The 27,895-nt window shown below is 47.3% G+C and overlaps 1 protein-coding gene across 1 annotated transcript in view; it reads left to right on the top strand.

The window, feature by feature from the left end:
• MBTPS2 (membrane bound transcription factor peptidase, site 2) overlaps window positions 1–27,895 on the top strand; it is a 358,518-nt gene that overhangs the window by 14,117 nt on the left and 316,506 nt on the right. The window contains exon 2 of the mRNA XM_085622476.1: window positions 10,153–10,301. Within this exon, the coding sequence (XP_085478602.1) occupies window positions 10,153–10,301 (149 nt within the window). The remainder of the gene's footprint in view (window positions 1–10,152; window positions 10,302–27,895) is intronic.

The raw sequence follows: 27,895 nt of genomic DNA, 5'->3' as shown, positions 1-27,895 counted from the left end.
ATTTTGTTGTGAAGTGGCATGAGTGGAGTAGAATTTGCCATGATATGTAATTATGTGGTTTGGATTTGATGTATGTGGTGTGTAGTGCAACTATATGTTGAGTGGAAATATGTTTTTTGGTGTGCAATTATGTGGTGTGGAGTAGAATTATGCGGCATTGTGTGGAGTGTATATATGTGGAGTGTTGCTATGTGGTGTGGAGTGAATTTATGTAAAGTTTAACTGCGGTACAGACTGGAGTGAAATTATGTGGTGTTTAATTATGTTGCATGGTGTGGCATTATGTGACATGGTATAAGTGGAATTATGTGGAGTGGAATTATGTGACATGGTGCGTAGTTGAATTTTGTGGATTGTAATTCTACGATTTGGAGCTGAGTGGATATATGTGGAGTGGAATTAAGTAGCATGGAGTGTAATTATGTGGAGTGTAATTATATGGAGTTGAATTGTATTGTGTAGAGTGTAATTATGTACAGTGGAGTAGAACTATGTTGTGTGGAGTGGTATTTAGGGAAGTTGTTCAAGACCTGAAATACAAGCCAGACCTCTTTACTTTGTCAGAGCTTGTTTTGCACACAAGTCATGCTGTTGCATAACCCTCGTACTGCTACGAGTGCTTGAAGAGTTTATGAGAAGGGTTCGCATTATCAGCTAGCTGCCACTAAAAAGGCATATATGAAGCCCTGAGATGTGCAAACATACTCTGGTTCCCTGAGCAGGGAGGGGTCCGTCATACAATTTGCTGCAGGGCAGGAGAAGCCCCCATCTTGCTTCTCTTTACCAGGCCTATCGGCTTTGCTTGAATTCAGGTAGTGTATGTTTTCTGTGTGTGGTGTCTAGGTCCGGGGCTTTGGTGCTAAGGTGTGGTGACATGTGTCTTGTATGTTTGCAGTGACTCTTGAAATCAAGGAGTATTCCACAGAGAGCAAAGTACCCATGTTCATTATCCAGTAGGAAAGCTCAGGGGTGAGTGAGCCTCTGCTGGCTGCATAAGTGCATAACACATGAGTTTAGAAGGTTATCCACAACCTTTGTTTTTATAGAAGAGTTTAGAATTATCACTTGAATCACTTCTAATGTAAACAGAAACACATGTCAGACCAGCAAGCCTGCGTGTTGCACAGTATCAGCATGTGTCTCTTGGCGACCAGGTGAACAGCCTTCATCACAATGGGGACCTGAGTTTGTTTTTCACCAGGTGTATGGAGAATGCTTCCATTACTTACTGGTAATGGCATTACTCCTAGTCCTACTCCCTTGCCTTTCTTTTTAGCACGTGAGGCCCTCCGCCTCCCCCAGACCCATCCCAGCCTATAAAAAAACTCTACCCTCCCCCACCGCCTCCTGTACGAAAACAAGCCAAGCTAGAACTCAGTTGGACAGCACCGGGAGGGACGAAGGCGAGGGAGTCGGACTAGGAGTAATGCCATTATCAGTAAGGAATGGGTGCATTACCTCACGGCCCTCCCTCGCCTTCCTTCATAACATGTGAGGACATAGCAAGCAAAAAACAGAGACGGACAACTGAGTGAAAAAGAACACAAATTTATGAACATGCCCCAATCACAGTGCAAAAAGCACCTCCTACACCTTCATAGAGGACAAGACCCTGTGGCCCAGGACATTATCCAAACGTTCCAGATCAGCAATCGGATAGTGTGGGGCAAAAGTGGAAGAGGAAGACCAGGTTGCAGCCCTACAGATCTCCACCACTGATGTACCCTACAATTCAGCCACCGTAGCCACCATACTGCGTGTATAACAGCCCTGGACACCCACAAGAAGATCCACCCCTTAAATCCTGTAAGCCAAAAGGACTGTAGACCGAATCCAACAACTCAACATAGCTGTGGACGGTTTCTCACCCTTCTTAGCAAGACCAAAGTTCACAAACAAAGGGTCCCCCTTATGCAAATACCACAACAAAGTCTGCCAGACATCCAAACAGTGTAAAGGACAATCCTCGTCCGTGGAATTATCAGTACAAAACTGTAGCAAAATCACCTGCTGACTGAGATGAAAAGCTAAATTAACCTTAGGGACAAATAATGGCACTGGCACCAGCACCACCCACTCCGAAAAGATCTTGCAGAAAGTATACTTACAGGACAAAGCCCCCAACTCACCCAACCGCCTAGCTGCAGTAATGGCGACCAGAAAACATGCCTTAAAAGCCAAGAGTTTCAACTCCAGCCACTCGAGGGGCTTAAAGGAGGGCCTGAAAGGACCCCTAAGACAAACTGCAACTTCCAACAAGGAAAGGAACGCACAAGCTGAGGAAACTGGTTCAAAAGACCCTGATAAAACCGAGGCATCAGGCCCTCATCATCCTGCAAATTAAGCCAGGAGCCTCAAAAAGCCTGAATGGCTGCCCCTCCAAGACCCTCTCGACCTGAGCCAGAAAAAGAGAATCCTTGGCCGCATGAAGCAAAAGGTCATCCAAATAGGGATGAACTAACGCCCCTTCCGCATGAAGGAGAGCCATGAGCGGCGTCAGGACCTTCGTGAAGACCCTGGGAGAGGACTTGAGGCAGAAGGGGACAACACAAAACTGAACACGGGCATTCCCTATTGCAATCCTCAGGAAACGCTGAGAAGAGGCTGCGACAGTGACGTGCAGATAAGCGTCCTCGAGATCCAAGGAGGCCAAAAACTCATCTGGCAGCACTAGAGGAATAATTGCTTGAATGGTCAACATATGGAAGCGTACAGCCTGAACGCAAGAGTTGACCCACTTTAGATTCAGAACGGGACGAAAACCTCCTGACACCTTTTGCACCAAGAACAAAATCGAGTAGGCGCCGGTGCCAATTTCTGAAACAGGAACCCTGCAAATGGCCTTTTTGGCAAGCAAAATTTCTACCCCTTCCAGCAGAGCCAATCTGCGCAGCTTGGCGGCTGAAAGAGGAGTCAGCCGAACCCTCGTATATGATGGAACCTGCCAAAAATCGATCTCGTAACCATGTTGCACAGTGTTCAGGACCCTGCGATCCGAAACAGCCAGACGCCAAACCGGAAGGAAATGTCTGAGCCGGACTTCGCCAAGCAGTCATCCCTCCAGACCGTCAGGGCCCCTTCTTGGCAGAACCCTTAGGAGTGGGGACTGCGTGTTTAGGAGAAAAGCGTGTCAAAATTTTCTCCTCCGGAAAGATTGACGGGACTCACGCTTCGGGGATGACCGGGAGGACCTATTCCAAGGTTTACCAGAAGACGCAGTACCACCTTTATAAGGCAAGGCAGGCTTCCGCTCCTTGAAAGCCTTAGTAATCATGGCCGGCAACTGATTCCTCCAAAGAGAGCCTGTTGATCAAATGGCAATTTCAATAAAGTCGCCTTCTCCCCTGGATCCACCTTTCATTGCTGGAGCCACAAGGAACATTTTGCTGCCACCAAGGCCCCAGTGGACATAGCTGGAGCCCTAATAACATCAGAAGATATGTCGGCTAACAGTTTAGCTTGCTGCTCTATGGCGGCCAGGAGCTCAGAGCATTCCGAACTATCCTATACCGCCATGGCCAACCTATCAAAATCCTGCACCAAGGACTGGGCAGAATAGGCAGAAAAAAGGCTGGCCCTCAGAGCCAAGTTCTCAGCAGCAAAAGCCTTCTAAAGGCTAGAGTCCACCTTCTTAGCCCTAGCATCGGTTGGGGTACAATCCTCAGGTTGAATAGCAGTTTTACCGATCAGCGTAGTCAGAATTGAGTCCAACCATACATTGTGGGGCAATGTGTCATCCTCCTCCAACAAGTAGAGCTCTGGAGGAAACGAGGTACCTGAATTTTCTCCACTTCACTCCATATCCTCAGCACCATCTCCTTAACTGAGCCGTGAAAAGGCATGCCCAACCGGGAGGACTTCACACACTGTGGAAAAATAGTCCCACCTTCCTCTCCCAGCTGGAAAGGAGGAAACCCTAAATTGTCCTGCACATGAGCCAGAATGTCACAAATCTCCTCCCTAGAGACATACTTTCCGCCAGAGGAGGTAGAAGGTCCCTCTCCATCTGACTGGGACAATTTAGCACCGGGATCCACCTTCTGAGGCCGGGAAGGACCAGCCAGTAGAGGACAAGCCTGCAGGGCTTTGGCTACAGCCGCCTCTATCATGCCCTGAACCTCCTCCCTGGACATGAGAGGCATGTCACCCCCATCATGGCCTTGGACTCTAGGCCTCTTCAGCGGGACCGTAGACCCATCCGACAAGGAAGAGGACACCACGTTGTTACTCTTAAACAGTCTCTTGTGACCCATGGCTTCTGCAGACTATAATCTCCCAATACAGAAACCTAGAGTTAGGCTTGGAAAAAACCTGCCGCAAACCAAGGAGGCCATGCGATAAAAATTCCCACCAATCAGTACAAAAGCCCAATAAACCAGAAAACGAATAAAATAACAGGTTCCAACCCATCCTACCAGCCCTCCAGGACGTTCCAGCATTGGGCGAATCAGCGGCACTGCGACCGCGATCCGGAACAACAGCCCCAGCCGCACGAGGACCGCCGTGCTCCGTCACTGCGTCCACAAGCGTAAACCAGGAGACTCCGGAGAACACCGCGCAGCCGGAAGAACGCTGCCTGTAGCACCGCAAAAGCAGTGAACAGGACCCAAGACTTCCCGGCACCACCACAGAAAAGAAGATCAAAAGTAAGTATCGCCCTCGGGAGGCAAAAAAGAACAGGAATTGGTGGGGGCAGGCAGAGTTTTTTTTTATAGGCTGGGGGTAGGTCTGGGGGAGGCAGAGGGCCTCGCGTGTTAAGAAGGAAGGTGAGGGAGGGACGAGAGGTAGTGTGCCTTGCATTCATCCTTTGTTGGTTTTACCAGTGCTTGATGACATGGAATGTCCTTGCACTGTGGAGAAGGGTGGGTACAGCTTCAGCTGGGTGTACAGAGTGGTCCCTACAAAGTCCCTCGACGGACCCCACTGCTCTCCAAGCCCCCCTAAACTCCCCTACCTGCCCATGGATAGACCACAGTGGACATCAGTGCAATGCTGCCCGGGCTGAAGGACGCCTGTGGGAACACACTGAACTCCATTACAATAATGCATACATGCACGCCGACCACAGCCCCTCTTCCCACTAGACAGATGGCCCAGTGGAATCTAGGGTATCTTTTCACAAGCTTTCACGAGAAGAATGCCACTGAACTGCTAAACACTCATACCATTTCAGTGCCAAGAGACATGAAGTTTGTGCACTATATCTACTGTAATATTCTGAGTGTCTGCGTTTGTTAAACCTGTCTAATAAACACATTTACTTCCCATCACCACTGACCGTATTACTCGCCTTCCTTGCCTCCTTCATTGATGAGCCTGTGGTGCGCACGCTGTGTATGTTTGAGGCTCACGTCAGACATGCATATACTAAGTACTGTTTTGCTCGTCCCATCTTATGTGCTTGGCTTGAGATAGAAACAACTTTGCGAAGAAGTACAGATCTCGAAGCTATTTTGAGACCGTCAGGCCCGTGCCAGCGCTGGGGCTGACCTGTGCCAGTGCTGGATCGGTTGTGGCACCGTAAAAGAGCCAATGCTGGAGACGAGAAAGCCCTTGCAGAAGGATTGCTGCAAGAGAGAGGAATCTGGGTTAAAACAAGGAGAAGGGCGGAAGCAAAGAAAACATGAGGAGCCCTCCGAGACAGGAGCAGATCACAGACGCACAAAGGCAACTAGAGGCCAGGGGCAAGCACAAAACGTTGCGGGCCCACTGAATGTAAAAAAAATAAAGTAGTGCGTCGAAGACACGATAAATAAACCCCAAAGTAAAGACTCCTGTCAAAGGGACAGTTGCCAGGAAACTCCAAACACACCCAAAGACGGGACAAAGATGAGCGTGTCACCAATAAAATGAAAGGAATTTCGAAAGGCACAATAAACAACAAATGGAATTTGTTGGGATTAGTCTGACCCCACAGAGCGATTATTGCACGCCTCGCAGAGCAGCGCATGAACGCTGACTCTAGGCTCAACCTAAAACAAGCATTTGCAATGCAATAGGTCTCGCATTATAAAAGTGTGAGGAGTTGGTATTGCTAATAATAATGCAACACTAGCTATTGGCATTGTAAATGATAATGGCATTTATTTGTTTGTTTTATAAAATAGATAGTCATTGTCATGAACAATGCCAATAGCTTACACTTTTGCAAATGCGAGACCTATTGCATTGCAAATGCTTGTTTTTGTTTTGATGCCAGTCGGTTGATCCTGTCAATTGTTGCGTTCTTTCATCTAGTTTTGTATGTTAATTTAGGTGGCGCCAGTGACCTACAGACAGCTAGGTGGATGTTAGTGAAATGTAGATGTTTGAGTGTGAATTCGTCTGGGCGTTTTCATCAAAGAAATCGCTCTGTAGGATACGGCGACCTGTTGCTAAAATAAGGTATGCTGTTTGAGGGGGGATGTGGTAGCAGTAACAGTAATGCACAATGTAAGGATTTGTGCTATAGTTGGGAAAATCTAATGCTACAATAAAAAAAAAGGCTGTAATAAAGTTTTGTAAGGTTGTTTCAGCAAAAGACCGAAAGCGCATGTAATTTTAATTAATGCTTTGCATACAGTTATTTCTAATAAGGTAATGCATTTTTACAGCTGGTAGGATATGTTAGGGAGTAGAGTGTTTATTGTTGTAATTTGTGTGTAATATACACGCTGTACAGTGGTGTACCCTCCAAATAATTTAAAACTTTTGTTTGCACACTTACTTAACTGGCAAGTGTGCATTTTAAGCATGTTGGCATGTACCAACATTTCGGTTTTTTTAACGCCGCATTTTTTAAGTTGGATAATCTTTAGTTTAAAAGGCCACATGTTCTAAACTATATTTGACCTAGCTGTACATTTAACAGTTTTACGAAAACATATCGTCTGCATACTGACTTAATTGGCCTTCATACAAGATTTCTTTGTTAACTACGTGACAATGTGAGGCAAACAAGGGGGGGGGGGGGAAAGCAAAGGAAGGGCAGGCAGTAACACTATGTATATGGGTGCACACAGCGTGTGCTTTACTGAAATAAATATGTGCACAAGCACTACATGTTAACAGCGCATGTGTTAGGCCCCAAACAAAAAAAACATGTCCCAGACGCAAAATACAAAGCGAATGCGCACCTATCCTAAAATGAATTCGGACAATCCCGTCCCTCCTTACAGGCACAAACATTAGGGCCTTGTATATATCTCCATGCCAAAGAACCTTAAAATTAACAATATTTGCATGCCTACAATGTTTACGGGAGAAAAGCTAAAATAAAATGCTAAGCGTTCCACACACACCACCCTAAATTAAGCTCCTTCCAAGTACTAATATTACGGCCCTCATATGACTACAGCCCAACAGATTTGCCTAACACACCGCAAAATAATAATAACAAGCACTGCCATTATACTTACCACACATGCACCACCATCGGTATCCAGAGTTTGCAAGAGTTTTCTGCATGCACTCATTCTCATCTGGAATCTTGCGGAATGCGTGTGTTAGCACTCACACTGGAGGATTTCATGTGCTCCTTACTTCTTCAGCAAAGGAAAACGGAGAGCGCTACTCTTAAGTTAAAACAACGGAGTCCCATGCAGTAAAGATATCGGTTGTCAATGAAAACAAGATACGAGCACCATTCACACCAAAATGCTTCCCACACAGGCAATTTCAAGACTTTCCCAAGTGAGAGCTCCCTCATGGGGTAGTGTGCTGTTTGCTTATGTGCTTCGTTGCCTTGTCAGGAGTGTGAATTGTTACCTAAATTCATCTATGATGCAACTGCAGCAGTATTTCTGTATCATAGCATGATCCATCACTTATATTACTATATGAATATTGCAATAATACCAGACTAGGGTGTGCTATGTCCAAAATGCTACTACTGGAATCTTTGTGGCGTATGAGTGAGAGGGTTGGGAAGGACGATTGAAGTTTGTATTGGTCCCAATAGTTGCACTGGCATAAGGAGATGGGCTTAGGTTTCATTAAGAGCAGAAGAAGGTATTTTAGAAGACATTTATATTAACTGATGAAAGAACCCTAAAGGGGATGCTTAATTTAGACACCCCTGCACAGTGCCACAGGTCAGTACTGAGGTGATACTAACACACATGGCATGGTACACGTCTCTAGCTTCAGTTCTACATCATTAAATTGCTTGTGAGCCTTTTAGCCTACATTTCATTTGAGAATTAATGTTGGAAAGTCTACAGACTTTTATTTTCTTCCAGAAAACAAGAGAGAATATATTTGACAATGTGCAAAAATTGCACGGCTTCCTTTCTACATCTGTGCCTTTCAAGTTCTAACCCCGAGGCAAGGGAACGGGAGATTCTAGGTAAAATTAAGAAGCCAAAAAGAAGAAAGCAGGCAATCGCACCTCCCTCCCATGTTGAGAGCTCCCTGCAGCTTCCAACAAGCTGTCCCTCTGTGGAAGTACAAACAGCATATCTCTCCAGAGGAGACAGCAAATTGTACCAAAGGGCTCCCAGAGACAGTGCCAGCTGAAAGGGGGGAGCCCGCGAGGAAGTGAAATAGAGGGAGGAAGAGCGGGAAGCAGGCGGAGGAAGAGGAGAGGTGCCAAGAGAATGGAGGAATAATGGCAGCAGGGAGATGAGCGCAGACAGGATGGAGCGAACAGGAGGAGCCGTCATCGGGGAGGGTAGAGCAGGCTGGAAGCCGAGATGGAAGAGCGGAGTGCAAGGAGAACAGACAGGCGGGGTGAAGAGGTGGGAGAAAAGACGGGTGTAGTGAGCCACCCGGCCACATGACGTCCAGATGATGTAGCATGCAGCCCGATGTGACAAAGTGGCTGGAAATTGAAAAGGAGGAGAGTAGATAAGACGGGTCACCAGGGAAGTAACGATAGAAGCAGAGACGGGAGGGGAGTGAAAAAGAGTACGGCAACGGGAGAAGCATGAAAGAGTAGAAACTGCAGGGAAGGGAATAGCGGTATATATGAAACAACAAAGAGTAACAGCCATGGGGAGTGAAAAGCATGAGGAAAAGTGGTAGGAGAGAGTGCAGGACACAGTGACAGGGGCGCTAATTGAAACACGCGGCCGTGCGGCCGCGAAAGTGATCGCGGCCGCCAAAGTGAAAGTAAGCGTGTCAAGCGCGCGCACACGCGCACATGCACTGTGTCGCTAGGCTGGCCTGGTAGCACTTTTTGGAGCCCTCTCAATAAGTCTCACAGAGCATCGCTTACGCGATAGCTCAGGCGAGACCTAAAAAAGATGTTCCTCTTGTCAGAGCAGAGCCATGTGTATTCTTCTCCCATGTCAATTGTGCTTTCAATTCATATAATTACATTTTGAGATGTTGACAATCATGCTTTTATCCGCTATCTAAACAACATGTTTTAGATTGCTGCTTCTTATATATGATAAATTGTCTTTAGCATTTTTTAAATCTGCTTGTATGCTTCTCTGGTGTTTTTATGCCATTCTACAGAAGCATTTACTCATTTGTAAATAAATATTCCGATATGCAGGTTTTGTGTGCTTTTTTTTCTGTTTCTAACTACCATGAATTTGGAGTAAAAATTAATATAGTTAAACAGTCATCAGCCATTGCGAAATCTACAGTTATATAGTGTTATGATTGTTCAAAGAATTGCTGTGACGTGAGCGGGCACCAGCAACTATCATAGTAAATATTGCCATTTTCACGGTGCTGCTGCTTCACTCGTTTCAGGAACATGATGTAGTTGAAGACTCGAGACCATGTTGGCTGCAAGTGAGGTAGCCCTCTGAATAAGTTGAGCGAATTAGTAAGATTGATATTTGTGTAGGCACTACTAAGCGAGCACTTGGGTCCTCCTAAATAAACCGTTATCGCTTGATGTTTACTTTTGGTGGCTGTTGCTCACATAGATGCAAGTGGTCAGTTAGGCAGGGGAGTACTCTAAAACACCTGTGGCACCTACAATGGCAAAATCAGAGTAAATGTAGCACACAGATAAAATCATTAAATAATGCAAGAAAAGTTACATTTTCTATCACCGTGTGGGTATATTTAACTTGCATGTTACATTGTATACTAAAGCTTTGTTTCGGCCTGCTCTTTTCTTAAGGATAAGATCATGATCTGTGCCTGTTTCTGGAAGCACCAGCTATTGTATTTATTGCATCTTCCTGTTTTATTCTGTTCTGATTTTTGTAGTCCTCCACCTCGTTGAAGATAACTTATGAAGACTGGTTGGTGTCCCATGGATTGAGCATCTCACCTTTTCATGTCCGGTGGCAAACTACAATTCTTAACCGCTTGTTGTACAAATGGGGACGGTGGAAACCCAGATTCCTTTATATATGGTATGAATGTGTTTTTTTCCATTCTAAAATTTATAAAAGTTCCTCGTGTAGGAGCAATATTATTCAAATGAAAAAACCTCTGTTTTGAAGCTTGTAAATTCCAGAATGCAGAGACGCATCTCCTATATGTATTTTCAGGCGAAAGAGAAAACATTTTGGCACTTTGTTCAGCAAATTTCTTTAACATCTTATGTTGTACTCCCCACCCATTACCCCCTGATGACCTAGCCTATGTATTCAGCCATTGTACAACAGAGAAATAACCATTATTAATATTCAAGTATTCAATTTAGTTTTATTCACTTAGGGCCCCATTACGATTAATATTGGCCGAGCGTCTGACCGGCATCCTTTTGTAAATGGGACCGCCCTACAAGGAGTCAGCGGCCTGGCTTCCATAATTAGGATGCAACCTCCTTCACTGCGGTCGGAAAGGGTATCTTTTCTACTGCGGCTTGTGCTGCGGGCTGCAGCACTAGCAGCAATAGGAAATATGCACTTTTGAAACATCCATGCATCATGTTTCAGGCACCATCTGGTGCCTGCCACACAATGCATGGATGTTTGGGGAGGCACCACAGGTGCCACCCAGGCCCTATAGCAGATGCTTTTACGACAGTCTTTCTATGGCAGTTGGACCGCTATAGAAAGGCTGTGGTAAACGTGCAGTGTAATCCCCATGGCGGTGCCTGAGCAGGCACCGCCTCCATTCTGGGGATTACGATCCGCCCATTGTCCCAACTGGTTAAGGCTGACCGCAGTGGAGCGCGGGTCGGATACAGGGACCAGGTTTGGTCTGTGAAAAATTATACCTTCTGATTTAGAAACTTTTTTTTTTTCTAGTCGAAAATCCTCAGCGGGTTAAGGGAGCAGGATCTGGTCAAGATGGGTTCCCCAAGGCTGGATAGGCGTTGGATGAAGTCCCTGTGAAGCAGTTGACTTTTATCGAGAAACCTCCTAGTGGGAGAAATGTGAAATTTGCACCCAGCGAAGGTCCCTTGCCGGCCTGATAATGATAGTCAGACCATCCAGCATTTCGCGATTCACATAAAAAATGCGAAATCGGCTGACTGGCGCGATGGCCGCTATATTTACTATTTTGGCCGCTAAAAAAGGTCAACCAGAACAAAGGAAAACAAGCATTTACAATGCAATGGTCTCGGCATTGTTAAAGTTAGAGCTATTGGCATTGCTCATGACATTGTTTTTGTTTTTAAAACTTCTCTCTCTCTGTCACAAAAATAAGTCTTATTTTTGTGAGAGAGAGAGAGATGTTTTAAAAACATAAACAAAAATAATGTCATGAGCAATGCCAATAGCTCTAACTTTAACAATGCCGAGACCATTGCATTATAAATGCTTGTTCCTCTGGGATGTTTTATGCCGATAGCTCCAGTTCTGTGGCCATGTGATGCGCGGTCTGACGGACCTTTCGTCATGCAGCAACCTCAGTGCGACCCAATATGTTGTTTCGGAGGGGAGGCCGCCCACACTGCTGCAGAGGGCTCTAGCAAGAAAATGCCCTTGTGACCAGTACTGGCCTGTGCATTCCTCTCTTACTTGATTAGTCTAGTTACTTTTAAGCGACACTGTTCCCCAGGTGATTCCTTGTTTATAGTGTACCAAACTAAAAACGACCTTTAAACATAAAAAATCGTATTTGGCTCCTAAGGCTTTCTTCCCCAGAAAGAGCGTAAGAAACACCGCCTGACTGACATTTAAAGACAATTAAAAGGATGTCCTTTCTCTTTATTGTGCATGACGCCGAGAACGAGAAAATTGTATAGGAAACTGTTTCACAGTGAAACATAACATGCTTTCCTGGAGTTTAATCTCGCATGAGGCATCAGATGTCTCAAATGACTGACTGCAGCTTAATCTGCACTCCATCAGTGCCAGGGCACGAGCATATATATGGCCATGGGAAGGTGCTGCTCATCACTCCCGAAGCCGGCGAAGCATCTTGTCCTCTCAAGAGCCCGTCCGCGTCTGCCGGCAGCGAGGCCCCATGCACTCCGCCATGTTGAAGCTCTCCAGTCGCTATTAAGCTGAGGGGCCTGTCTCTGGACCATGCCATGGCTGGGGAGCAGCGGCTGCAGGAACCAGTGAGTACGGACCCTGGCTTTCCTTTAGCAGTGGCGAGCGGGCCTCGAGACGTTCGCTTGCACCCAGGGGCATTTTACATTTTCGGGGGCCCTCAGCCACTCGTATTTTGGGAGGCCTCGTTTGTAACAGTTTTGAAACGTATGCTACAATTTCAGCACTTTCATGCCGTCCTTGGCCAGGTTACTCACAGTGCACAGGCACACGTCGAAATTCAAAATGTATTTACATCTAATATTCATGAATAGTGACGTGTGCTTTCAGGATTATAATTCAGCAGCAGTTCACTAACATTATTGTTTATAATCTGTGAGACCTCCTGCGATTTCTGATATGTGAGGTCCTGTTTTGGTCTAAAAGAAACTGGTTTTATGGCTGTCACATGGGGTTGAAAAACAAACACTTTGGTGCCATATGTCTGCAACAGACTCCAATACATCACCCACGCTAAAAATAAATTAAAGAAAACTTATTTTTAAAAATGGGTTAAGAATTATTTAGGGTCCTCAGAGCAAAAGCAAAGCTGGCTCTATCAGGGAAAATATACAATGACTAATGCTTTACAGGTAATTCCATTTGTGTCTGCCACCCTGCAGGGTCGAGGGTGACGCCACGCCGCATTTGAAGCAGTCCCTGCTCGCTGGCCGCGGGTGCACGCTCATGTGACCGTTGTGCCCAAAACCTGACAGACCCGGGTGAGTACGGGCACTCTCCTCAGGCCTGGAGAAGTTCTGGTACTCAGAAGAAAAATAAGTGCCGATACTCAGTACCTGTGAGTGCAGGCCCCTTTAAACATCATGTTCTTGCAGCAGCACTATCTTATCTCCCCCTCCCCTCCCCCCTCGTAGCTGAACAGACGGGGCTCTCCTACCTGGACAGGTTGATCCAGAAACACCTTTCGCGGGAGGCACAGGGACCCACGCAGGCCGCCTCGCCCGCATAGGCAGGCCCCGAAGACAGCCATGGTGCCGGGGCGAGCAGTCAGACCTCACGACGAGAGGAAACGGCGCGCAGGAGCCGGCACTCAGGACCCGCAGGTGTGCTAAGGCCCGCGGCCTCGAAGACTCGCGTTTTAAAACACCTCCGTCAATTAATTAAAGGGCGTTTCTAGTGCATTCAACCAACAAGAGACCCGTGTTCTTCTCACACTGTAAATTGTATATACCACGGGTTTACTATTTCAGATTTGTAGTATTGGTGAAGCACAGTTTCGTGTTTTTTCAGCCCTGGGGTGTTTTTAGCCCCTAGAGACTGCCATTAATGGGTATTGGTTTTTTATTTGGTCTCCTGCAGGTGCGAGATATATAGCCGGTTCTGGCTTTTCAGCTGTCAGCGCTTTGCATCCTGGTACCTCTAGTTATGCGTGTTTAAAATGAAAGTAACCCCGGACTACCGGATTGCAATAATAAGGGGTGTAGTGCTTGCAGTGGAAACATAGAAGTGCAGGTACTCTGTACCAGAGCACCTGCTTGTTTCTGACAAGAGCCGGTACTCTCCAATTAAAAGAATTACGTCGCACTTGAGAACTGCCAGTACACTCCCTCTCAAATAAAACAAGCACACCACTGCCTTTCTCCGAGGCGAAGCAGAAATGCCTCGGAGAAAGGCAGCGGCGGTTTCGAATTCGGGGGCGTGTTTTTCTTTTCTCTCCTCTTGCCATTGGCTGGAGGAGATAATAAGAAAAGTTGCAAAAAACACGCCCCCGAATCCGAAAAGGACGGGGCCTGTTCGGAGAGACAATCCTCTTCTCCAATGGCTGGCCAGCATTCAAGAGGCCAGCCAATGGAGAAGAGGAGAGAAGAGGGGCGGGTTCAAACCCCTCTTCTCCAAAACATTAAATCTCAGACCTAGACTGCGCAAGCGCAGCCTTCGAGCCGAGACCTAAAAATGAAGGCTTCTTATTGGCTGCACACGTCACTACGTGCCGCCGTACAGCCGTAAAATAGCTTCTTTCTTCTGCCGCACTGTGTCTGCATGTACCATTCTTCCACGTTGTCCTTTCGCACATCTGTCTGGAGACATTATTACTCTTAAGCACAGTCTGTGTGTGGATTTATTGTCTTACAGGCAAGACGTTTAATTCTCTGAAGCATTTAACCCACGCATTGGTCGCGGTGGTACAGGCATTGCTTGCACGTGGACCTCACATGCACACAGGTGCAGTGGGTGACCCCTGGCTCACCCTGGGCATGATGGATCAAGGTTCAGTGTTTGTGCCTCCTGATCAGGGGTTGTTGAAGGGCACTGCCAGGCATGCGCTGGACCTACACTGCCTTACTGCTCGCTCGATCTGGTGAGGAGCTATAAAGGGATTACCATTACCTAGGTAGCGCTAAACAGCCTCCACAGAAGTCTGGCATGGGATAGGGTCAGGAGGTGGAGATGATACCCCAGGAATGACATGTATCTCTGTCACCACAGAACGGAGCGCTGATGCCTACAGGAAGTGTTCATTTGCAGCGCTATGTCACACGTATAGACACACCTGTGGAAATAGTGATGTTACCATGCGGGGGGGGGGGGGTGGTGGAGTGTTTTCACTGATTATTATTGTACACGTCTGCTCGGCTCTTTCTTTGTAGAAACTCATTACCGGAGCGAGTCAGGCGATGTTCCCATCCAGACGTATTTTTCACAACTAGTTGAGATTCTCTGTATAATAGAAAACGCAGCAAGTCTAGCTCTGGGAGTCAATAATTCTTCAATTACTTCTAATTCTAAATCGCGTCAGAAACCTATGCTCAGCAAGGGCCCCCGAGTGCAGACAGAACAAGAAGCAGATAAGTGGCAGCAGTGTTTTTAACATGGGGAAGACTCTCGAAAATAAACCCAAACAGTCTAAGGAAAGATGAAAGCACGTCACGACCAAACGGTTTTATTAGTCAATTATCAATCCATGTGGTGTATTGTAGGAAACCCTGAGGTGCCTCATAGTGGGCCATATGTAGGTAGCTAAATACCGGTCGGTAACGGCCGAAATTCGGTAAATATCCCGTTACCGACCGTTATTTAGTCAAGTGAGATGTAGGAGGCCAAAAACCAATTTTCGGTAAATATGAAGCAGTAAATACCGATTCATATTTACCGAATACATATTTTCCGATTCGGTAAATATGATGTGGTAAATATGAAGTGGTAAATATGAAGTGGTAAAACGGAAAAAGACATGTAGGTAAATTCGGTAATTAAGAAATCCATGAAATTCGGTAATTAAGAGTCGGTAATTAACACAGATTGAAAGCAGGTGGTAAGCATCAACAGTGCATATAAGCAATCCCAAAATGCAACAGCGTGGACAACATAGCCGCTCTGTATTTCATTGCAAGGCGCCTACGTCTACAGGCAGCAGGTCTGAGGATTTGGAGACGGGAGGAACGCATCTACAGACAGCGCATCACACTCTTTCAACAGACTGACGCAGAGATACATGAAAGGTACAGGCTACACCCACAAACCATCATGGACCTGATAAGGGACCTGCACCCACTCCTGGACCAGCCAACAAGAAGGGCGCATGCCATACCACCACATGTGCAGGTGCTCTGCAGCCTACATCTACTCGCATCTGGCAGTTACCAGGGGGTGATAGCTGCGGTGGGCGGTGTATCCCAGAGTTGCCTGTCCCGTTTCTTCAGGAAGTTCCTGGATGCCATGATGCAGAGAATGCACCACCACATCAGCTTCCCAAACACACAGGCTGAACTGCAGAAAACTAAAACTGACTTTTATCACATGGCACAGTTCCCCCATGTCATTGGCTGTATTGATGGCACACACATCCCAATCTGCCCACCAGCTGCCACTGAGCACATCTACAGGAACGGAAAGTCCACCCACTCCATCAATGTGCAGGTAATCTGCGATGCAGGGAACACTGATATTGTTGCGAAGTTTCCTGGGAGCACCCACGACTCCTACATCTTCCAGAACAGTGGGATCTACACACGACTGCTTGCCGGAGAATTTGGAGAAGGATACCTGCTAGGTAAGAAACAGTGACGCCCAATGATACTTGCAAATCATAGTGTATTGAGGCATGTGACTGATGGTTCCCTTTTACTCACCTAGGCGACAGTGCATATGCCTTGCGGTCATTCATCCTCACTCCCTACCTACACCCATCAACCCAGAGTGAGAGACGATATAACGTGGCACACAAATCTACACGCAACGTGGTGGAGCGCACGTTTGGACTATTGAAAAGCAGGTTCCACTGCCTACACAAGAGCGGAGGCGCACGCCAGTACACACCCATCATCTGTTACAAGATCATTGCCACTTGTGCAATGCTGCACAACCTTGCCACGAAGAGAGGTACAGAGGTGGAACTAACAGATTTTGAGGACAATGAGGATGAGTCGGGTCAGCCAGAGGCCAACGCAGCTGGAGTGCCAACAGCAACAGATAGGAGAGAGAGACGGGCAGAGATCACATGCAACTATTTCTGAGTAAGTAAGGGGACACAGCCAGTTGTTGGATGTCATGACGTAGTTTAATAATGCGGCACTACGCCACAACACCAAGAAAATGCCATTCAGGCAACATTGCGTAATGACTGCTAGCAAGTCCAGGGTTACGTCACCCAATTGTCTTAGGCTATGCCGTGCAGCATTACTGTTTGCGGCCACGCGCTACAGTGTGGGATGCCACGGATTGTGCCTCCTCACTAGTGGCAGCCCCTGTGAGAAAGTGGCTCTGTATATACTGTTCCCTAATAGGTACAGGGTGTACAGAGTCCACAGTCCCCCAGAGGCTGATAGAGGTCAAAGTTAGGTATGACCTTACTCTCAAAAGTGGTAGCTTGGTCGAGCAGTAAGGCAGTACCAGAGGACAGTGTAAAGCATTTATTGTACACACTCAGTCAGAACATGGTTTCACACACTCAATAACTGAACTCCAGGCCAATGGTTTATATATATAAAATATATGCTTGTTTTATTTTTAGAACCACAAAGGGGATAAAAATATACTTTCTCAGAATGAGGGGTTGGATATAAATACTTTTGTCTTAAGCGATTAATTTTTGTAAACAGTCACAGTTGGTTGCAATAAACAATCCTATTTCCTAAACATAACAGTGCATTGAGCTCAATGGTAAATTCAGGTTATTTGTAATAAATTGTATTTCAGATTACTTTTGGAATTCCAGGTCTGGCTCCTAGATCCAGCTGTGGGCCAGTATTCAGAATCAAGTGATGAAAGTCGACTTAATAACTGTAATGATTTTTAAATAATATTTAGCTATTTCAAAAGTTAGCACTTAGAAAATATTTCAAAGAAAACATCCAATGGATCTCTATGGCAAGAAATTCAAATTGCAGGTAGAGTACTTTATCGTTACTTTAGTGATCCAGGACTGGGTACCTAGACCCAGGACTGGGGTCCTTATCAAAAACAGGTAAGTAATTTCGTTTGCAGAAATGGTACGATTTTAAAAGAATATTTCAAATTTGCAAAACTAGACACTTAGAAGAAATTTCACAGAAAAGCAGACAATGGTTTCCTATGGGAGAAAAATGAGTTAGAGGTAAGTATAGTTGTGGACACTTTTCAGAGTCAGGGCTGGCCACCAAGATCCAGCACTGGGAGCTCACCTAGGAGCAGGTGAGTAAATTCGTTTTTGTCACTTGGCTGATTTTTGGTGAATATTTGCAGTTTTGAAAAGTTCACACTTAGAAGATTTTTGAATAAAAAGCCAGTCAATGTTACCCTACGAGGAAAATGAAGTTAGCGGTTTAAGGGTAAGTACTCGACTGGCAGAGTTGAAATTCCGGGCATAGACTCAGGGGTCCCCCAGTGTCAGGTAGGTACAGTTGGTTCACCCTCAGCGGTTTCAGGACGGCCGGGTGCAGAGAGAGTTAGGCCCAATGTTATCCTATGAGGGATAGGGGGGCCTTGGTTGGTGGCTGCTGTCTGGCAAGCCACGCGGCGCTCAATGGAAATCAATAGGAATGTTCCGGTTTGGAAGAAGGCTGCAAGCTCGGGGACGAGGATGCTTCAGGTGCCACCACCACTTCGAGAGGTAAGTTGGGTAGTTGTAGGTTAGGTGGGTACCCCGGGATTGGGCACAGGGGGCCGCAGGGCGCCGGGTGCAGGGGTGCCTTTTGATGTCGGAAATCTTACCCTCTTGTTGATCGCGGTTGGGGTGGCACTCTGTTCTGAGGCTGCAGGCTTCTTCCGGAATGTTGAGGGGGGTCCTTTGGTGCCGGACTCGGGGTCACAGTCGCCGTGGGGTCGTCCTCAGGGTCTTTGTCCACTCCGGCACTGGCCAGGCTTGGCTGGTGCAGAGTGGGTTGGGTCCGCGGTTCCGGGCTGCTGCCAGGGGTTAAAAATAGGTTTCTTGAGTAGAGCCTCTACTCATGGGAGTCCCAGGGGCTTAGAGCCAAAAGGTAGCCAGGTCCTCCGGGGTTGGTGAGGTTGCTGGCCACGAGAGATGCCGCGCTGGTGCAGGTTCGAGAGTCGACAGGCCGGTAGGGCTGGGGCCAAAGCAGTTGGTGTCTTCTCTTTTTAGCAGCTGCACGGCAGGTCCTTGTTCTTCTTGCTCTTCTTGTAGTTTTCTATCTGGAATCTGAGGAAGGGAGGTTCAGGGTGCCCCTAAATACTAGATTTAGGGGCGTTACAGGTAGGTGAAGGCCAGGGACCAATGGGTCCTTGTCCTGGGGTGGGTACACCCCCTATCCTGCCTCTCTCCTGTGGGAGGGGGGCAGTAGCCTAATCCTGATAGGGTAGGGCCTCCCATCTTCAAGATGGCGAGAGCCCGGAGATGTGCTTCACCTCGCCTCCCCCACCTGAGGGGTGGGGTGGGCAGGCTGGCACATCCCCTGTCCTTGTATGGGGTTTCCGGCCAAGCTTCCCGCCAGAGTGAGGGGTTGCAGTGGCCTGGGGAAACTCCAAATGGCGGCATGCCTTTGAAGCTTCCCTTTGCTCGTCCTGGGGGAGGAGATTTCTCACCTCACCCAGGATGTGCATTGTTGCAGGCCCGGGAGAGCAGGAGCTCTCCCACCCAGAGGTCCAGCAACGTGTCTGCTGTGTGGCAGCCTGGGCAGCCTCAGAGCAGACGTGGATTGTAGGTTAGCTGTAAGGGGGCATCTCTAAGATGCCCTCTGGGGTGCTTAGTACATTAAATCCCACACTGGCATCAGTGTGGGTTTAATGTGCTGAGTAGTTTGATACCAAACTTCCCAGTCTTCAGTGTTGCCATTATGGTGCTGTGGAGCTCGTGTTTGACGAGCTCTCAGCACCATGTACTCGTACATGGCAGCACTGTACTTACAGTGCCCAGGAATGGACCTGGGTACTGTAGGGGCACAGGGCTCCTGCTCCTGTGCCCACACCATAGGAATAAGGCACCCAGCCAGAGGGGTGGCTGACATATGCCTTGGCAGTGTAGGTGATGGGCATGGCACACAGAGATGTGTGCCATGTCGACTCTTTGTTTTGTCCTGCACCCAGACACTCAGCCTGCAAAGGCAGTGTGTGTGTGTGCAAGGGCACAGGGCCTCTAAGGATGGCACAATGAGTGCAGCAGCCCTTAGAGGCCTTCCCTGGTCACAAGGCCCTGGGTACCTAGGGTACCATTTACTAGGGGCAGACATGTGGCCAGGGTTTGCCAATTGGGAGTTTGTATTTTAGGGAAGGAACACAGGCCCTGGGCACCTGATTGGCAGGAGCCCAGGGCACAGCAAGGAAAAGTGCATCAGCTATTAGGCAAAAAGGGGGGGGGGGTTACTGCAACAGAAACCCACTTTCTCACAGCCCCATGCCGCCTGCTGCTCCTGCGTGTATCTGGGACCGGGGGGGTTATGCTGCTCCTGCTGCTAGTTTCGATGCTTTCCGCAGCATCCCCAGCACCAGTTGTGGCTGCCTGGCTTGTCAATAGCACTTCCAGTGCACTCGTGACCTGCACCATCCCCCTAGAAACGTCGCTGCTGCAGTGTGTCAGGCCCTCCTGCATAGCCACAGAGCGCCTGCAGAGTAGTGACGTGGCAGTTGCCAGCCAGTTGAGTGCCCTGGTGTGACTGTCTCTCCTCTGCCGGTCCCGGCGCCGTGCAGCTCTGTCTGCATCATACTTGCTGCACAACAGCTGGATGGACTGGGACATGTCCCGCATGCCCGCTGCCATGTCACTCATCCCCACCGCCATAGCGCTGATGCCCCTGTCCATGTTGACAAAAGTGGCTTTCAGTCCCCGCATTTGCTGCTGAACTGACATCACTGCCTTTGTTTGTAGGCGCTGGATTTTCAACATACTGCCCTCGAGCCCCGAGAACACCCCATGGCTGTCAACGTGTGCTGGTGGACTCTGCACCCGCGACCTGCGGCGCCGTCTGGCACCCGTGTGTGCTCCCTCTGAGGTGGAGGGCACAGTGGCATGGCTCCCATCCTGGGGCATGGTGTTTGGATCCGGGCCCCTGCTGTCGTCAGATGAGGTCTCCAACACTCGCAACCTGGCAGCTGCACGCCTCCTCGACCTCACAAATGCAGGCTGTGATGTGGCCGGTGACTCAAGCATGAGTGGTGATGCTGGCTGTGGTAGTGGTGATGCTGGCTTTGGTAGTGGTGATGCTGGCTGTGGCAATGATATCTGGGCAGAACTTGTGCTGGCCAGCCCTGTACTGTCTTGCCGGTGTGCCCTCTCTCCTGTTGCATGTGCAGTCATGCGCGATGTTACATCTGTGGACAGAAATGCAACATCAGCTCAGTGTACCTGAAGGCCTGCATTGCAAGCATCACAATAAATTTCTGTAACACTCTCACATTGTCCTCTGCCTGCTTTTGGCTAATGTGTGTACCATGCCTTGTTGTTCTGTGCTATTCAGTTCACGGTTGGGGTTTCCCTGACTACATCTCCCGTAATGCATTGCAAGTCTGCACTAACACATGGACTGGAGTGGGATACTCATTTCACAATGGGGGATGTGGGATAGGGGTAGGGGGGGCTACATTGCTGTGCATTCGTCTTACCTTGTTGGGTGGCGGCTCTGGCAGAGCTGTCGGCATCCCCAAGACCCACAACACTCTCGTGCTCTATTATGGACTGCACCAGCTCCTCCAGTTCGGTAAGGGCAGGTGCCCTGTTACTCCCACCTCCTGTCCGGCTGGCCTCCTTCTGCAGTTCCCCCATCTTCCTCTTTATGACGATCCTCAGGTCGTACCAGCACTTTTTAAGTACCTCAATGTCCCTGGGGGTCACTCCAACAGCATTGACCTGCGCCTGGATTCCCAGCCATATATTCCGCTTCTCCGACTCTGGCACTTGCAGGGACTGCCTCCCAAACAGCTTCTGGTGCTGCTTCACCACCTCCTCCACTAGTACCTGGAGTTCCTTGGGGCTAAATTTTTGCTTTCTCCTCCTTTCCCCTCCATCTCTCTGTGTCTCCTGGCTGGACATTGTGATTTTGAGCTGCACAATCAGGCACTGGCTCCCTGCCTCTCCTCTGCACTCCCAGCCTCTCCAGAGTCTGTTGATTGTGTGCACCTGCCTGGGTGTGGCCACTTCCTGGTTGGGTGGGGTTTGGTTGCACAGGATTGGCTGTTTCATCCAGTCATGTGATTTCGTTTTTCCGATTCGGTAAATACCGTATCGGTATTTACCGAATCGGTAAATGCCACTTCGAAATTTACCGATTCGGTAAATACCACCTCGGAATTTACCGATTCGGTAAATTCCGATTCTTGTATACCGAATGTTACCGAATCGGTAATTATTACCGAATGATTACCTACATATAACTTTCCGATTCATAAATACCGATTCGGTAAAGTTCGGTATTTAAGAATCGGTAAATTATATTTACCTACATATGGCCCCCAGTGGGGCCTGGAACAGTGATGGAAAGAAAGGGAAGGGGGTATGAGGGAGAAGCCAATACAAATAAAATTGTCTTCCACCCTGAGAGTTAAACAGAATGAAATACAATCTCCAGAGAACGTGGAAGAGGCTGGCACAGTAACTTGTCGAGAGACGGAGGGTTGTCATTTGGAAAGAAGAGGGATTTAGCGATTGTGGTATTGTCCCAGGAGAACAGTGCACATAACTACAATTAACTCGATACAACAGGTTTGTGGTGAGAGATAGGACACTGGAGAAGCTGATATAAATTATTGTGTGTGCGTGTTTCGGTGTGTGTACATTAACTGTAAAAAGTGTTTTTCTTTACTAACTTGGCCTGCCAAACTACCAGTGGAGGGCTGGGGCAGCTGCAGTTAAGTTAATGAGTGTGTCATTATTTAACACAGAAATGTGAGCTCCAGCATTTGAGGGCCTCTGTGTGCTATGGCTCTAGCGGCCCAGTTAATGTGGCAACCACAAAGCACAACATAGTGCTCCATTTCTTAAAGTTGCAAAAATAAAAACTTTTTGAGAAGGGGACGGGGTTTATAGGAGTTATAGAAAGTCAACTATATTTAAACTGTGCAAATATCCAGCACCGTTTTTCCTCGGAGAGTTCTGTATTAAAATGTAATGACAATAAGTGCATGCACCGTAATAAACCCCTCAGATCTTGATTCTGTGTTTGTGTTTAACTCCACTGCCTGGTGAGGGGGGTTGCTCGTAGAAGAGTTGTGGTGGGAATAGACTTAATTTTGGGGTGTAGACTGCACACACAGCATCTGTAAGTCACAATGAGGTGTGGGCCGTATTTTGAAAGGTCTTACACCCGCCCCCATGCCACTTATCTGCCTATAGCAATAATTGACTTGCTTACAATAGCCGTGGTAATGCACCTCCACCAATTACCATCCTGCGCTCTATGGCACCTGATGAAGAGGTGTCATGCCTCATGGGTTCAGGAGGCAGCGGTGCCCCATCAGTGGTGCGTACATGGGCACTAAAACATCCCAGTGAGAAATAGGGCTCCCTCTCACGAGGATAGGATTGAAGCTGTACTTCCGTAGAGTTGCAGACACTTTAAACATGCCTATATATGTAATACTCTGCTGAAACAGTTTCCATTGATTTAAGGATGAAAAATAATGATTACGAGTACAATAAAGTGCTGCAAAAATGCCGCTAAATTTCAGTTTTTGTGCCGCAAAATTTGCAGATCTATGCCGCAATATTCTGGGGGGTCTGGATAGTCTCTTCCTGGTGAAGATTTTTATCTGCGGAGTTGGAAACCTTTTTTGGAAGTCCAACTTCTCTCATTGGGAGAAACCAGCAAGTTAAAACTGACTGGCGATGCGATGTTGGTGGCTCAGCAGCAGTCTGGTGGTAGCCTCTGGTTCTTTTTTTTTAAAAGTTACGTGTCCAGTTTTACTGTTCTTTTTTTGAAAATATTTTTATTGATAACTTTCAACACAAATAAACGTACATTGGCATTGAATAAATCAGTATTCCGACCATTGGTTTGTGCACAGACATTCAGAGAGCACCCTCACCAGTTTTACTGTTCTTGTTGGGGAGAGAGTCCAATCTTCACCACTCAATGGTCCAAAACCTTTTGGGCACCACTTGGGGGTTAGGAGTCAATCTCCATGAAGCCACCAACAGGGTCCAGGGCAAATCCACAAAAAGATTAATTTCCAAACAAACAGTTGAAAGGAGGCAACACACGTCGAAAAAATCTTTTTGGACTGCAGGTTTTTAAATTGCAGAAAATTGATTTATTATCAATATACAGGTTTATCCTAAAGAAACGTTTCACTGATTTAACAATTGTTCATTTTATGTCCATATTATACTGTTAACATAACACACAAAAAGACAAAATAACTGTAGTAGCATTTAAGTTGTCTTAATTATATAACACAAAACGCCAGCCAACTCGTGTTTTGCAACTCCTGTCGTTGTCTCAAGGCTTCAGATGATTCAAAAAGTCAAATGAGTCTTCATTCATATTTCCCTTTATAATCTAAAGAACTTAGTTCCCACCATAAAAGAAAACTATTAATGTATTCTTTTTAACTGACCTTTTGAGTGTCTTATAATTATAAAGAATACATGAGTCAAACTTGTAAAAACCGTCATCTTAGTAAGACCCTATTGTTGTAATGAATACTCCACAACAAGGTAAGTCAGGAGATGAAGATTTAATCATGCGGATCCTTCGGCCTCTCACTGTGAGATGCCCAACATTCTAAGAGGAGCTTCTGCCCCAACGTTCTAAACAGGGCAAGCCCAAAAGGCGTGGGAGAGGAGGGGGGAACGGGGAAAGGTAAACAGGACCAGATTACAACACATCTCCCTGCGGGGCAGAGAAAAAAACACATGAATAAAATGTACAGTTGAACGTACCCCAAAGCTAAGGGGGCAGATGGAAGGTATTTACAAGTACAACAAATTGCAGGCTAGAGCACCAGGAATAACATTCCCTCCAAAAGGTCAGGAAGAGAAATACAAGTTGCAATCCCACAACAATCCCCCCCCCATACCTAAAGGCTGACTAACACCAGAGAATGGAGAGAATTAGACCTAGGGAAGATTAAGGTCCCATTTTGTAGTCAGATTGCCAACTCGGAGGTTTACGTACCGTTGCCACTTTGAGTTCCCCACCACTAGGCGTTTCAGGACTACGATCTTTCTCATAGGTGGGTTTGGAACCTGTAGTGCTTGGACACCAAGCTATGTTGTCCATGCTCCACGTGCCACCGTCTTCCAGCACCACTGAATTGTTGTTGACTCGAGTTATCCTCAGCGGTTTAGAAAATGAGGTGATCTTGGACTTAGACAGGGACGGCTTCTTAACGACCACCCACTGGCCCTCACTCCACCTTTTTTTTGAAACTCCACAACGATTGTCGTACCTGTGCTTGTACTCTTGTTGAGGTTTGTGAGTTTCTTCCGCCACAGCGTCTCTGTCCACCCACACAGGAGTTGCTCCATTTAGCCAGTTGGGAGTGAGTTTGGATCCCGGGTTCCTCCCCTTGAGAGACACAAACGGCGACACTCCCGAGACAGCATTAGGCGATGTGTGATATGACCCCAGCATTTTCCTGATGGCTTCCTCCACCGAAATCTGGGAGCTCAAATCAAGCTGGATGGTGTCCTTTATCATCCTGTTCGCCCTTTCCACCAATCCATTGGCTTTGGGACAGTAGAGTGGCGCCTTGATGTGTGAAATGGACAGTGTGGACATGAATTGCTTCATTTCCTCTGACGCGAATTGAACTCCGTTGTCCGTTATTATGACACCTGGTATACCCTCCTTAGAAAAGGCGTCTCTTAAAAAGTCCAACAGCGACGCAGTAGTGATGGAAGATACCATTCTTGTTACAATCCAATGAGAGTGGTAATCAATAAGAACAAACATGAATCTATGGGACTGGTTCAGTAGATTTAGGGGCCCAATTATGTCCAGACCCAACTTTTGCCATGGTACGGTGGGGACCTCCACGGGGATTAACGGTGCTTTGCGGACAATATTGGTTTTGTCGCAGCAACCACAGGCCGTGCAATTCTTTACTTGATCCTCCACTAGCGAATCCATCCCGGGGAACCAATAGTGTTGCCTGATTTTGCTTTTCGTCATGGTCCTCCCTGGGTGGCCTTCATGGGCTATCTGTATTACTCTTTCATACATGTTTTTCGGAGGAATGATCTTACTTCCTCTGCATATTTGGTTCTCAACAATGGACAATTCGTCTTTCACCGGCCAAAAATGGCGCATGGATTCCGGCACCTCCTGCTTGTTAACAGGCCAACCCTTGCTTATCAAATTCCTCAGTGTAGCGAAATCACTGTCATCTCTTGTGGATTTCTCCCACTCCTCTCGATTGATGGCTGGAATTTCTACCAAAAGGATAGTCTCCTCTGGTGGATTTTGCATCTGATTCCCATTGGTCATTGGTAGTCTGGAGAGACAATCCGCTACCCTATTCTCACTTCCTGGGACGTATACCATGGTGTAGTTGAACCCTTGTAGACTCAGCACCCATTTAGATATTCGAGGAGTGGTATTTTCCAACCGTTTAGTGGAGAATAACGGCAGTAAGGGTTTGTGGTCCGTCCTCAATACAAACGGGATGCCCCATAGGAAATACTTGAAGTGGTTTATGGCCCAGTAGCAAGCCAAAGCTTCCTTTTCTATTGTCGAGTAGTTCAGCTCGGCATCTCTCAAAGTTCTAGAGGCAAAGGCGATCACTGTTTCATGGCCGTTAGTCCTCTGCGTCAGGGAAGCTCCCAAACCCTTCGCGCTGGCGTCTGTGGTGAGGGTAGTTTTTGCGTTGGAATTGAAGGCACTCAGGATCGGTGCATCCACGATGGCTTCCTTAATGAGTTGGAAAGCTGATTGGTGATCTTGTTTCCAATCGAATTCTGACCCCTTCTTCAGCAACTCTCTGAGGGGACTCACCTGATCCGCAAAGTTTTTGACGAACTTTGACATGTATTCCGCCAACCCCAGGAATGATTTGAGTTCATCCTTGTTGGTGGGTGCAGGGGCTAGTTTAACGGAGTCCACCAGGCTGGATTTAGGTTAGAGTCCCTCGCTTGAGATGGTGTGGCCTAGATAGACTACTGATTCCACCCCGATTTTACATTTGTCTTTCTGGGTGGTGAAACCTGCCTTACTCAGTCTGGTCAACACAGCTTCCAGAGTTCTATTGTGTTCCTCAGCTGATGAACCATGAATCAGGATGTCGTCCTGGAAACAAAGAACATTTCCCAGACCTTGCAGTATGTGTTGCATGACGCGTTGAAACACTGCTGCCGCAGATGCCAGGCCAAACGGCAATCTGGAAAACTGATAAGCTCCAAGCGGGGTTATGAAAGAGGTGAGGGGCTTAGAATCTGGGTGGAGAGCGACTTGGTGGTACGCCGAGGATAGGTCAAGGACTGTGAAGACCTTGGCTCCATGTATGGCAGATAGCATTTCATTGATGTTGGGGAGGGGATGTCGGTCCACCCAAATGTTAGAGTTCAGATCCCTGAGGTCAACACACAGACGAATCCCTTTGTTACCACTTTTGGCTGCTACCACAATGGGCGCCAACCATTCAGAACTCTCAATCCTCTCAATGACCTTGCACTCTTCCAATCTGTCCAGCTCCTTCTTAAGCGGTTCCCTTGTCAACAGTGGAATAGACCTAGGTTTGTGGATGATAGGTCTGGCATTGGCTTTAAGTTTGATTTTGTGGAGAAAGCCTTTTAGGAGACCGAGTTTGTCTGTAAACACCTCTGGGAAACGATTGCAGATTTCCATTCCCACACTGACCCTGTTGATCAGGTACACAGGTTCCGGTGCGTTGAGGTCTAGTTTGATTCCTAAGTCCTTTTGGTGCTTCCACCCTAGCAGATTGGAACCGTTCCTTGTGATGTAGACTTTTCCCACGGCTGATCTGTCCTTAAAGTTGATGTTCATGAGTCTCATTCCAACCAGTGGTATGGGATCCTGATTATAACCCCCTGGTTTGATGTCTGGAGGTAAGAGGCTTGACACTCTTGTTCCCGAATTGGCCAGAAATGTGGCTTCATTAACGAGGGTATATGGGGAACAGGAGTCAGCGTAGACCTCATACTTAACATTGTCCAACAATATCTCACACTTGGG

The sequence above is a fragment of the Triturus cristatus genome, chromosome 8, assembly GCF_964204655.1.
Source record: "Triturus cristatus chromosome 8, aTriCri1.1, whole genome shotgun sequence".
Lineage (NCBI taxonomy): Eukaryota > Metazoa > Chordata > Amphibia > Caudata > Salamandridae > Triturus > Triturus cristatus.
This window is presented reverse-complemented; position numbering and strand designations above follow the sequence as displayed.